The sequence below is a fragment of the Propithecus coquereli genome, unplaced genomic scaffold (assembly GCF_000956105.1).
Source record: "Propithecus coquereli isolate 6110/MARCELLA unplaced genomic scaffold, Pcoq_1.0 Scaffold135, whole genome shotgun sequence".
Classification (NCBI taxonomy): Eukaryota; Metazoa; Chordata; class Mammalia; order Primates; family Indriidae; genus Propithecus; species Propithecus coquereli.
The window spans coordinates 453,496-465,837 of record NW_012137747.1 but is presented as its reverse complement, the minus strand read 5'-3'; the positions used below and the strand labels follow the sequence as shown (position 1 = coordinate 465,837).

The 12,342-nt window shown below is 37.6% G+C and overlaps 1 protein-coding gene across 1 annotated transcript; it reads left to right on the top strand.

Moving 5' to 3' along the window:
* The first annotated feature begins 1,176 nt into the window (after positions 1 to 1,176).
* Positions 1,177 to 4,105, top strand: YOD1 (YOD1 deubiquitinase). Its single transcript, XM_012638829.1, has 2 exons — positions 1,177 to 1,654; positions 2,656 to 4,105. The coding sequence occupies exons 1-2, from the start codon at positions 1,312 to 1,314 to the stop codon at positions 3,357 to 3,359; spliced, it is 1,047 nt and encodes a 348-aa protein (XP_012494283.1). The 5' UTR covers positions 1,177 to 1,311; the 3' UTR covers positions 3,360 to 4,105.
* Positions 4,106 to 12,342: the final 8,237 nt, after the last annotated feature.

The window sequence follows — 12,342 nt, the reverse complement described above, 5'->3', positions numbered from 1 at the left end:
TACCGCCCCTTCCTCCCAGGCTATATCATCTGTTGTGGTCATCTTGAAGAACCAAGAAGGAAAATTGCACCAGCAAAAAACTGAGTCATGAAAGGTGTGAAAAGATGGAAAGGTTCCATATAATTTATTCAGGGAAGGAAGCTTTTATACTGGAAGTGAGTTTGCACATTCCAAGTGAACTACACTTTTTATAGTTGCCCCAGCAAGCTCGTTAGATGTTTGATAAACCCACTCTAGGCGGGGTGGGACTTGCTGTCTGGATCCAAGATGGGTAAAGAACAATGAGTATGGATTTCTTGAAAAAGAGAAATTCGGGGACGTCTTTATTCCTCCTTCACCTGGGAATTCATCCTTCAGAACAGTTCAAATAGTTATCTGCTCCTTGAAGCTTTTTACGACTCCCAGCGCGTTATAGTTGCCCTCTCTGTGCCTATACAACTCTGCCTTTACCCACTCGGCAAGTATTTATTGAACACTTTATTTGCGAGGCACAGTCCTGGGTTCTAGGCATACAGGGTTGAAAATGGACACAAAATCTAACATCACGTTGCTGTGAAATTCAGCACTTACGTGTCTCTCACACCCCACCCTCTCTCCCCACTACAATGAGTACTTATTACACTGAAGGCAGGAATGAAGTCTTCATTTTTGAATACCCAGAAACTGAATTGGAATCTGGATGACACAGGTTAGTCCTCTTCATTCCTCCTTATACTGCCACCACCTGAATGAGGCAAATGCCCCAGATGCTGACCTCATACTGTGCTTTCTGATGTGGCATGGACGTTTTTCAAGTACAGTCCCACGGAGGTGGAAAGGCCAGTCGTCCGGCCCCCTTGACCCCAATGACTCAATGTTTGGTGCAGCCGCGAGTATAGTCACGAGTATCTACGTGTTTGTGACAGATCCTTTGACTCACTGACCATTCTTGGCATTCGTTTGCTTTCTGAACTATAACTCTGTCTCTCCCGGTATAGTCTGGGTGTCGTGTGGAAGCCCTAATTTAATAATTTCCGACCTTACAAGGTGCAAGGTCACATTCCAATCTATAGTACTTGATTTAGGAACTCCTTCCTCCGCCCTCTTCCCTTGAGCATATATGCTACTGACGCGGAGGGCACCTCATTCTCTCTACAGGTAGCAAGACCAGTTGTACTTTAGGAATACGGACAAGTCTTCATCCTTTGGCTCGTGAGGGAGTGTGCGGGCGGAATTACTTGTCCCTTTAAGAAAGTTTGCTCTTATTAAAGTGCCAAGGCAGAAGCCGCACCAAAGTGTCGCGAGAACTGTGACCACCAGCAACTTCTCGCGATGTTTGGCCCCGCGAAAGGTGGCCATTTTGGAGTCCACCCGGCGGCTGGTTGCCCCGGCGGCGTCTACCAACCTGCTGCCGGGACCAAAGCTGGCCCCGCGGGTGCTTGGCCTGTGGGCGGCCGGAACGACACGATGTGGCGGCTCCGCTGCAAGGCCAAGGATGGCACCCATGTTTTGCAGGGGCTGTCCAGCCGGACCCGGGTGCGGGAACTCCAGGGCCAAATTGCCGCCATCACCGGGATCGCCCCCGGCGGTCAGCGAATCCTCGTCGGATTTCCACCCGAGTGCTTGGATCTCAGCAACGGGGATACCGTTCTGGAGGACTTGCCCATTCAATCAGGTAAGTAATTGGGACAGGGGCCAGGGGAAGTCCTGGGAGAACAGGGGCGTGAGAGAGAACAGAGAACCAGTCAAGGCAGGGTGGCTGTGGACGGGTCAGCTCTGGGCTTTGAGGACTAGGGTGAGGATGGATGAAAGGAACAGAGAACTCTGACGGAGGCCGGGGCAAGTGTCTAGCAACTCCTTGTTTTAACACATGGTTGAAAGAGAAGCCCAAAGCCTTGGAGTCCCCGTTTCCCAATTTCTTTCTGGTCTACTGTGAAATTATCTCAATTCATTTTGTTTTCCCTCTGCATCCACAAAAGTATAAAAAAGTAAGACCAATTTTCTCTGTCCTGGTGGCTCTTTTTCCATGTGTCGTCGATCAGATCTGAAGAGTGCAGGATCCTTTTGTGTTTTTGTTTACTTGGCTCGTTTTTGCAGTCCCCTTCATGTATACTTTAACAGGTATACTCTATTTTAGAGTTAGCTTTTAAACACCCACTGAAAGCCCTTTTAATTTGTAGCCAACACAGTCGTTTCTGTCCAGTTTTAAAACATGAACATCCATGTTGATAATTTAAAAGCTTTCTGTTGTAGCAAGGACTCTGTAAAAACTAAGTAGGGTAGGTATGTTAAGTTTGAAAAGGAGGAGAACCCCCTAGTGGCCTAGTCTGTGGTGAACACCTTCTGGAAGGTTGGTGCTTTTGAAATGCATAGAGCAGGTACATTGTATAAGGAAAATTTGTTTTTGAAATGTATCTTTTTAAATAAGTATAACGTTGTATACTCCAGGCTCCTTCACTAAGTTGAGATGCAACCTGAAATGTTTTGTTCTTTGTTGTGTTTTCATCTTTATGAAGATTCAGTGAACAGAAAGTGTTACTGGTCACTTGTTTGCAAAGCTGAGTCTTAGTAACTGCAGTTTATACTTACTCTGTTTGTAATTCACAGACTTGGCTAGTGAACACCTAATTTCACCTATATTTTCTCTGCAGTTGTGGATTTGTTTTATTTTAACAGGCGACATGCTGATTGTTGAAGAAGACCAAACCAGGCCCAAAACTTCACCTGCATTTACAAAACATGGTGCTCCTAGTTACGTCAGGGAAACTTTGCCTGTACTTAGCAGAACTGTGGTCCCAGCAGACAACTCTTGCCTCTTTACCAGTGTGTACTATGTCGTTGAAGGAGGAGTCTTGAATCCAGCTTGTGCCCCTGAGATGAGACGCCTCATAGCAGAAATTGTAGCAAGTGATCCAGACTTCTACAGTGAGGCAATACTGGGAAAAACAAATCAAGAGTACTGTGACTGGATCAAAAGGGATGATACTTGGGGAGGAGCAATTGAGATATCGATTTTGTCTAAGTTTTATCAATGTGAAATATGTGTAGTGGATACACAGACAGTAAGAATTGATCGTTTTGGGGAAGATGCGGGATATACCAAAAGGGTCCTGCTTATTTATGATGGCATCCACTATGATCCGCTTCAGCGTGACTTCCCTGATCCAGATACACCTCCTCTGACCATATTCTCCTCTAACGATGATATCGTTCTCGTGCAAGCACTGGAATTAGCAGATGAAGCTAGAAGAAGGCGACAATTTACTGACGTAAACCGCTTCACCCTAAGATGCATGGTATGTCAGAAGGGATTAACTGGACAAGCAGAAGCAAGGGAACATGCCAAGGAGACAGGCCATACCAACTTTGGAGAAGTGTGATCTATGCACAAATGAGGGTTGAAGCCAGCTACCTCACAGATCCAGAAGGCTCTGGGTTTTCCAATAAGCTATTCGTAACCCTAAAGAACGAAAGGACACAATGCTTGAACCATCCTTTTAACTTAAAACCACTAAGACACTAAAATTCTTTGTTAAGATTAAAATTAGTGTGCAAGTTTACAGACGCGTGTCTACAGTGGTGATACATGCCCTCTTTCTGCTGGGGTGACAGTGGGGCCATCTACTGACACTGACTTGAAAATGGAGTTTTAGTATTATAAACTAGCACCCAGCAGCTTTAACTTGTAGAAGAAAACAACATCACATTTTGGGTTATGTGGATGGCCTCATGTGAGGCCTCTGGACATGTACCACAGTGTCTCCAATAATAGAGTCCTTTTAATAACTCTGAGTGAGTTAATAGTTTCTAAATTATGAATTGATTCATCAAATGAAGATAGTCAGAATTGTCAAAACTGATTTTATATTGCAGTTTGGTAGACTTTATAAATGTGTACTTAACCACTTATAAGTACATGACAAGCAATTTTTACAGGGACAAGTCTCTTCCTTGAGAATGTTATCTAAAAACAGGAACTGGTAGTTCCCTGTTTAAGATTTCTGGTGTATAAAAGTAGAATGTATGAGGAAAAAGGTGCCTGAGCAGCTTACTGAAGCTTTAAAAGACCGTTGGCCTCGTGTTTTAATGCAATTCATGTATTGGTCTTTGTCACATTGGATAAAATTTTTAAATCAAGCAGAGTATTTTTTTTTAATTGAAATTCCTTTGAAATTTGCTCAGCTTTTGCTTTTTTACATAAAAATTTGTCTGGAGGGATTTAATTTTCTCAGCTTTTTGTTAAGAGCACTTCCAAAAAACATCTCCATCTGCTTTGATTTGGTTTTTGTAAGATCTTTTGCATAAGTAAACAGTATTTGTTTTTCTGCTAGCCTTAATCCCTCCACTAATTTTTTTTTAAATAATTCCACATTTTTTCAAATTAGCACTTTGCTTATCTGCAATCTTTGACTTTTGAAGAGTTTTAAAGTAATTGGGATTATACTGTTGAATGGATTTGTTTCACTTCCAAAATATGAAAGTTTCAAAATCCTTGCCTTAGCTTTCTCAGAATTTTGCTTCTTCCTAATATTAGATGTGTAGCCATTTGCTTGGTGGACTGATTCACAAGGCACACCCTCTAAAACTTAGCTTCACTACAAGATCTTCCAGATAAAGTTCTCTACCTCTTTTCTTAATTCTTCTGAAGATCAGGGATGCAAAATTATAATTTGTTATGTATTATCTCACATAATGTGAAGAGGCTTAATGTTGTGAAGTTTTGTTATCTTGGTCTCATTTTTGATTAAGTATCTCACTTAGAAAACCAGTGGTACACTTCAAAGCACTTAAATCTCTTTCGGCTTATCTTCTTGGCAAATGTTTTAAAATTGAGATTTACTTTTAGCACTTTTCACTTGGTGAAGGTGGCCATGTAAAATTAAGGAACATGTGAACAATTTAGGAGAAAAGTACGCTTAAGGAACAATTCACAAAGTATGCTTGAAATCATCAGATGACATTTCTTGAGTGTATTTTGTGTGTATAGCTGTTGTAGGCATTTTAAGCTATTATGGTCAGTATAACTTAAGAGTGTTTAATTTTCTGTTTTACTGAGCCTTAAGCATAGCGCTGTGAGCTTAGGATACTTAATGTTTGGCAATCATGATATGTACAAATGAATATGAAAATTTCTTCATACCTGACTCATCTGGTCTAAATGGATTTTATATCTCTCTTATTTCCCCCAGAAAAAATTAAAACTGTAAATTAAGAATATACCACTGGATAACAACTATCAAATTGCATCATTTATAAAGCTCACAAAGCTTGCCTTTCTTTGCTACTTCAGGAGCCAAATTTGACATTTGCTTACTGGAATTTTAGATCCAGAAGTTTATTCGTGCAACAAATATTTATTGAGTAATTTTTACTGTGCCAGGCATGTTTCGATATGTTCCCCAACATAAATTTCTGTCACTTTAAAATTGAATATATATTATCTATAGTGGATTAATTTAACAAATGGAAAGAAATACAACACTGATATTTTACAAAATTAAACCCCTTCATTTTAAGTACTTTGTTTACATATTAAGTGTCAAGTATTTATACAGGGGATCTTATTTTATTCTATTTTATCTGTTACCTAGGTTGTCCATTCATCAGTTGGACACTGATGCTCAAATTGCTTTCAAAGATGACTTTTTAAATTAATCATCTACTGAAATTCAGCACTAGTTACTTTAAGATAGTGTTCTGATCATGGAAAATTCAAGATGAAGCATTATTTGCAGATCATTTGATTTAGTTATTGAGGATTAAAAATTGAAACCTCTGTTCATTCTAAATTCAAGCTTGTAGGCCTCAAAAAATTTATAGGGTTTTTTTTAACTACACTTACTAAACTCGTGAAATTAGTTATTAATGTGAGTAAATTCTCATCTTGAGAATTTCAAAAGTATGGATTTAGAACTTGCAGCAGGATTAAAAGAAACTTTGTCTTACATTTGTACTGGAGCAGAATGAAATCCTTCTTCCTACTCATTCAGTTTTTGTCTGCCATACGAGAATTTTGATCAAAATGAAGACAGTTTACATTGGTGGCAGAGTGAATAAAGATTGTGCTTTGCCACTCTACCCCTCCTCCTCTTTTCCCTTACTCTTCTTTAGATTAAAGATTAGATGCAGTGTTACATGAAGATGCACTCTAGATAAAGTAGATTTCAGAAGTTAAACTTAATATCCCTGAGAGTTTTGTGATGTGGTAGCCATATGAAGACATCAGTATGTTAACGTCTTTTGTTAATAGGTCATGTTTGATTTCTTAATTGTTTCCCATGAATGATGATTTGGTACAGTCAAGTGATATCCTTGAAGCTTGGCTGCTGGTCACCTTGACCCCATTGTTAGGGACTAGTGTAGTCATACCAGTTATTCCATGAAGTCCCAGTAAAATCATAATCAGGAATTAATTAACATTATGTTATCTATCTATGTCCTTAAGTGCCCATGCCTAACCTGCTTATCTAGTTTATTCCTCTGTCCTGTGTAGGAATTAAAACATGGGTGTTGCAAGTTGCCCTAGCTAAGCATAGTTTTCTATGTCTTTTTGAAAAAATCAGAATGGGGAGTATGCAAGATTAAGCAACAGAGTGATTTTTTTTTTTTTGTGACAACTCTGGTGGCCTTCCTAAACATACTAAGAATTATGTTCTTTCATGTGTTGAGACACACATTTATGATTGTTTGCAGCACTTTAAAAAAATATGAAATAAAAGTTTACATGTTAGACCTCTCTAGGGATCTTGTTAAGAACATTAAAATATAATTTTTGAACTGCTAACCATCAGCGCTTCTTAATCAGCTATTGGCATCAGTGTATAGTGTATCTAGCGGTACAACATTCTGGTATTTTGGTAACAGCAGAACTCAATTTCAGTAACTATTAGGAGAAAGGTGTGTGCCCTGGCATTAAAAATGTTACTATTATAATGTGATTGTCCTTTATCATCTGTTGTACAATGCAGTATTCAAACTTGTCCTTGTAGCACAAAGATGACTAGCAATTTCTAAAAGATTAAGTTCTTAAAACTCTTCATTTGTTTCTAAGCAAACTTATTTTAAGGAAGCTGATTTTTGAGTCAGAGGCCTTAAAAGTGTCATATATAAGCTACATCATTTTTAAGTCTAAGGTAAAACACTTGATTTGAGTAATCTAGTTTATTAACTAAAGATGTTTTATTAAGTGTTATAATTTTATTTCACATTTGATTCAACATAAAAAGAATATAAAATGTTCCTGATTGTGGGAAAGTGTGGTTTTTCCCTCAAAATTAGCTAGCATTTTGTTTACAGTGCTTTGACTATTTGACTTAGGAAAAATTATTACACTGATAATTGTGGGGTGCTGATTTAGGTCTTGATTCATATGCATTTAAAGGAAGTTGATAACCCTCCCATGGTATTTGGGAGTGAAGGGAAGAAGGGGCAGGAGGATAAAGTACCACTAAAAAAGAAGAGATTGTCAAATGGATACATTCCTAGTCATGAATTATGCTTTTCAGAACATTTTTAAAGCAATACCTTTGTTACATTAACCCTTCCTCCCCATTTGTTGGCATAGAATGTGGCATGGCCATAGGTGAAAAAACTTGTCATTAAATTGTAAAATCATGAATATAAGCATTTTGCTATGATGGCCTTTTATACTTACGTTTTTAAAATTACTAGTCTACATGGAGGAATTTAGGAATAGTGAAAATATAATTTGTTTAAGTGGCAGGTAAACAGGAAGGTTTAGAATTCCTACTAAGATTACAGGAATCTGACTTTATAAATGGTATGGGATATATAGTTAATTATAGACCATAAGTTAAAGGACCAGGGGACCCAATTCTTGTCAGTTTCCAGTTTACATTGGTGCCATTCAGGACTCAGGCTGTTTACAGGAAATATGTACTTAGCAAAGTAATATTTTTCCTTTAAAAAATTTGAATTCAGCTTAAAATACAGAATATGTATAGCTTGTCAAAAGGGACAGAGAATAAAAACATTCCTGTAGTTCCTATATTAATGCAGTAGAGGCAAAGGTTCCTAAAACCAGAAGAAAACCATAAGTGAAGACTCAAATTTAGAGCTGTAGGTCATAACTTGAAAAAGTAGTAGGGAAGGGCAAAACAGAGCATAAAATATTTTTTCTTAGTGAGGATGAACGGTGTTTTCCTTGTTTTAAAAATGTTTTGTCTGTTTGCCAGCATTTTTTTTAAAGTTAATGCACTGCTGCTATCTGGAAGGTGTCTAATTTCATTTTGTACAACTTTTATGTGATTTTGCCATTGTCATTAAGATGCATTAATTTTATTTATGAGGTGTATGATTTTAAATATCTAAATGCTGTATGAAGTGACTTGTTTTAAAGAAATAAATGAAGTGAAAACTTTGTTGTTTGAGTATATTTTGGGATCAGGGGAGGGGTCCAGGGAACAGCTACTACACTCAAGTTACGTATTTGTCAAAAGCTAACAGACTATAGCTATGACTTGTATACCGAAATCCACCAAATCTCACCCTTTAAGTGAGCTCAGGAGAAACCCATGTGTGTCTCCTTCTTAATACCAGAAGGCATTTGAAATTTCTGTTGATTGATTAAATTTTTTTCTAAGTCAGCTCCTGAAAGTTGTCTTCAATATCTGTTGCTGACAAATTGTCACAGTGAAAAGGCTAAATGTTCCCTTTCCTTTATAATAGACTGGGATCTGTGTGGACCTAGATCTGTTTGAAAACGGCAACATCTCTATGGGAGAATTTATTTCATGTTTGATAATGTCAACATTTAAACATTTATTTGAAACAATGCTGGGACTATTAGAATTGGCCAGAAGTTAGGTTCTCTAAATTGAACTACTTATTCATTCTTTCTCATTGAAAGCTTAAAGATTATGGAAGTGGAACTATAATAATGTAATCTCAATTTGTACACCAGGACAAAATATATCTCTGGGGGTCAGCCTAAATCCAACATAAGTCCAGCATAAGAATAATTCAAGCCAAACCTCCTATTAAAAGTTTTGTTAAGAATCTCAAGGGCCGTGTGATGGTAGTTTGTTGAATAATTAATTGCACCCATAAAGCAGTGCTTCTCAGAGTTAGTCATCACATTACCTGAGCACTTGTTAGAAATGCAAATTCTCAAATCAGACATTGATGAGACCCAACGATTGGTTTTAATAAGCCTGCCAGGCGATTCGTGATAAAGTTTGGGAATCGTGGCTGTCACCATAGTTTAAATGAATCATCAGTTAACTTAGACCTCTGATGGCTTATATCAGCCTTATATCCTTGGCCTCATGCAATTTATTTTCATCATTACTTAAAGACAGTTATTAAATTTACAGATGATGTAAATCCAGAGAAGACTGATAGTACAATGAATGATAATTCAAAAACCTCAATAGGTTGAAAAACCCTAACATTAAATATTCATAAATGTGAAGTCCCGCCGTTGAGTTCTAAACAATCCATTCTGTGAGTCCAGCATGGGGAAAAACTGGCTTTACAGTTTATTTGACAAAAGATAGCAATAGTACTTAATTGTAATTCTGATCCCAACAGGGTGATACGACTTAGATGACAGAAACAGCTGCATCTTTAATAATTAAAAGGTTAGAAAAAAGGAAGCAATAGTGCTAATATTGGTCATGTTGCATTGGGGGGTTGGATCTGGGTTTTACATGTAAAACGATGAAAAACTAAGGTTTGACAACTGTCATGTGAAGACTGAAGAAACTAAAGAAGAGAAAAGGAATCTTAGGTTGACATGGCTAACTTCAAATTTTGGGAAATGTGTGAAAAATTAATTAGATTTACTCTCTGAGGCCCTAGGTGAAAGAACTCAGATCAAAAAGGTATGAACATTGTTGCAAAGTAAAATTATCTTAAAAACCTAACAAGAATGGAAAAGGGTGCTATGATATCAAAAAGCTCAAATATTGTGATACAGTCTTCTGCATTGTGAGAAATAATGCTAGAAGTCATTAGGTCCCTGCCATCTTGAAAAATGCCTTTTTGTAATTATTGCATGACTAGTTTCAAATGCTAGTTTACGAAATGAAAATTACAAAAAGAAAAAAGCACGTGGGTTTTTTTTCCCTTCCTCTACCATCCCATTAGAGTTCAGAAAAGACTGGCTTGTGCTCTTGGTTATATGGTGGAGGCTTGGAAGCAGGACTTCCATATTTGGCCAAGTATATTCTCATTGAATGGGTAAATATCTATGCTTATTTTATTATATCTCTAAGTCTGAAATTTCATTCAGGAATGAAAAAGCAGGCATCTCAAATATATTTTCTGTTTTAAAATTTTGTCCTGAATTGGATTGTCTTTGTATTATGTTTATATTAATAGATTTTGAGGGTATTTATCAGGTGAAAACAAGTGCCAGGATATTACAAATGTATTTCCCTCAGCTCACTAAAGCATTTATGATAGCCCCATGTGTGAATATAAAAAAAAAAGTCAAGAATTCATAAGGAACCCGCTCTCAGAGAACGAATAGCCCTCTCTCTTTAGTAGCTGCCTCTCTCTTAACTTCTCTGCCTTTCTGACCTTCTAGAAATCCTTCTGTACACCAAGAAGAGTTTTCTGATCTTACTCCCATGGCATTTCTCTGTATTCAATTGGAGGGCTTCATTAGTGAATCCTACAATAATTAAAGCTGGCATCACAGTGACTTAGCCATGTTCTAAAACCCTGAAGATGGCCCTCTTAAATAATTGCAGTAGGCTAAAAACTATTGGAGTTGTTTAGAGTCACAGCTTAGGTTTGAAATCAATTCTTAATGTAGACAAAATTATTCCTGATAACCCTTTACCTGTCTCATAAAGACATACAAACATCACCATAACTTAAAGTAAGTCCAGTACAGCTAGTCCCCACCCCAGTGTTGGAAGAGTTCATGCTCGCTCCTGGGGCGCAGTGTTCTGAGGTCCCACCCTACAGTAAGTGTTTCCACTAGGGCCCATCATTGGCGGACCCTGGACGCCAGTCCCTGTTCCCCTTGTTCTGTTAAGCTGTCACAAGCACCGTTCAGCCTCTCAGCATCTCATCCACCTATTGTGGAATAGAAACGGCCCCAAATATTTGGCACAACACACCAGACCTCTATCCTTGTCCTGATCCAGGCCTGGTAATTGTCTGAATTCTTCACTATCTTATTGGCTCTCCACTGCAGCAGAAGGAGGGTTTGTCTAACTGACCAGTCCAACATTCCCAGAAGTGGAAGTCCTCATGTTGCAAGAAGTAACTACCATAGACTTTGTAAAAAAGATGTAATCTTGGAAATGGAAATATCAGATATGAAGCAAATGATTTATTTAATAACAATTTTTTGTCAACAATGGAGGGAAGGAGAATTTGTCAGTGTTTATTTAGAGCTGTCCAAAAGGAAAAGGCACTTAAGTAACCATGAATATTTCTAACAGTTAATTTCCATTTTGCTGGATATTTATATTGAATTAAATAAAATGTGTCCTTTTCATAGAATAAGAATAATTTTTAAAGTCTATTATATGGGATATTTCACACAATTGTCCTAATTATGGACAGAACTTTACAGCTATTAGAATCCCAAACTTTCTTTCCCTGTGACTTACCTACTTTGTATTGAGGTTGATAAACCCAGAGCTTGAATATTATGGAGTAAACTGATCAAATAAAGTTTTGAAACCTACAAAACTAAGGAACAGACTTTGAATTATGTTGACCTGCCAAAGTGACCCTCCCATTAGTTCCATCCTTTAACATCCAAAGATCCAGTCTTATTTTTCTTACTATTACAATGAAGACTGACAAAATGATCTTGAATTTGGCTAGGAAAAGCTAAAGTCTTAGTAGTAAATTTTTCTCAGATAAATTGTTAAACAGTTTAACAGATCTTTGAGCTTTTACTTCTTACAAGATATGGTGTCAGATACTTCAGGATTACAAAAATATTCATTTAATAAGTATTTTTGAATGATAATGTCATGCCAGGAACTGACCTAGGTCCTGGGGAGGGGGGAAAAACACAAATAATGCTATAGAGGAATAAAAATACAGGAGCTTTGAAAAGAATGATGGGGTGGGAGAGCTGAATTCAAATCGGTGAATCGGGAAAAGCTTTTTTGAGAAGGTGACATATCAGCTAAAATCTGAAGCATGACTAGGAAACAGTTGGGTGAAAACAGTATTCCAAGCAGAGGGTATAGCATTTGCAAACATGAAGTTGCAGGAGGAAATGAAATGTTTTCCAGACCAGTCTGGCCACAATGTGGTAAACAGTGAAAGAGGGATATGAGATGAAGTGTTAGAAGTGGGCAAGGATCCAGATTTGTAGCATCTATAAGCTATATTAAGCATTTACCGCAATTCATATTTACCAGGCTT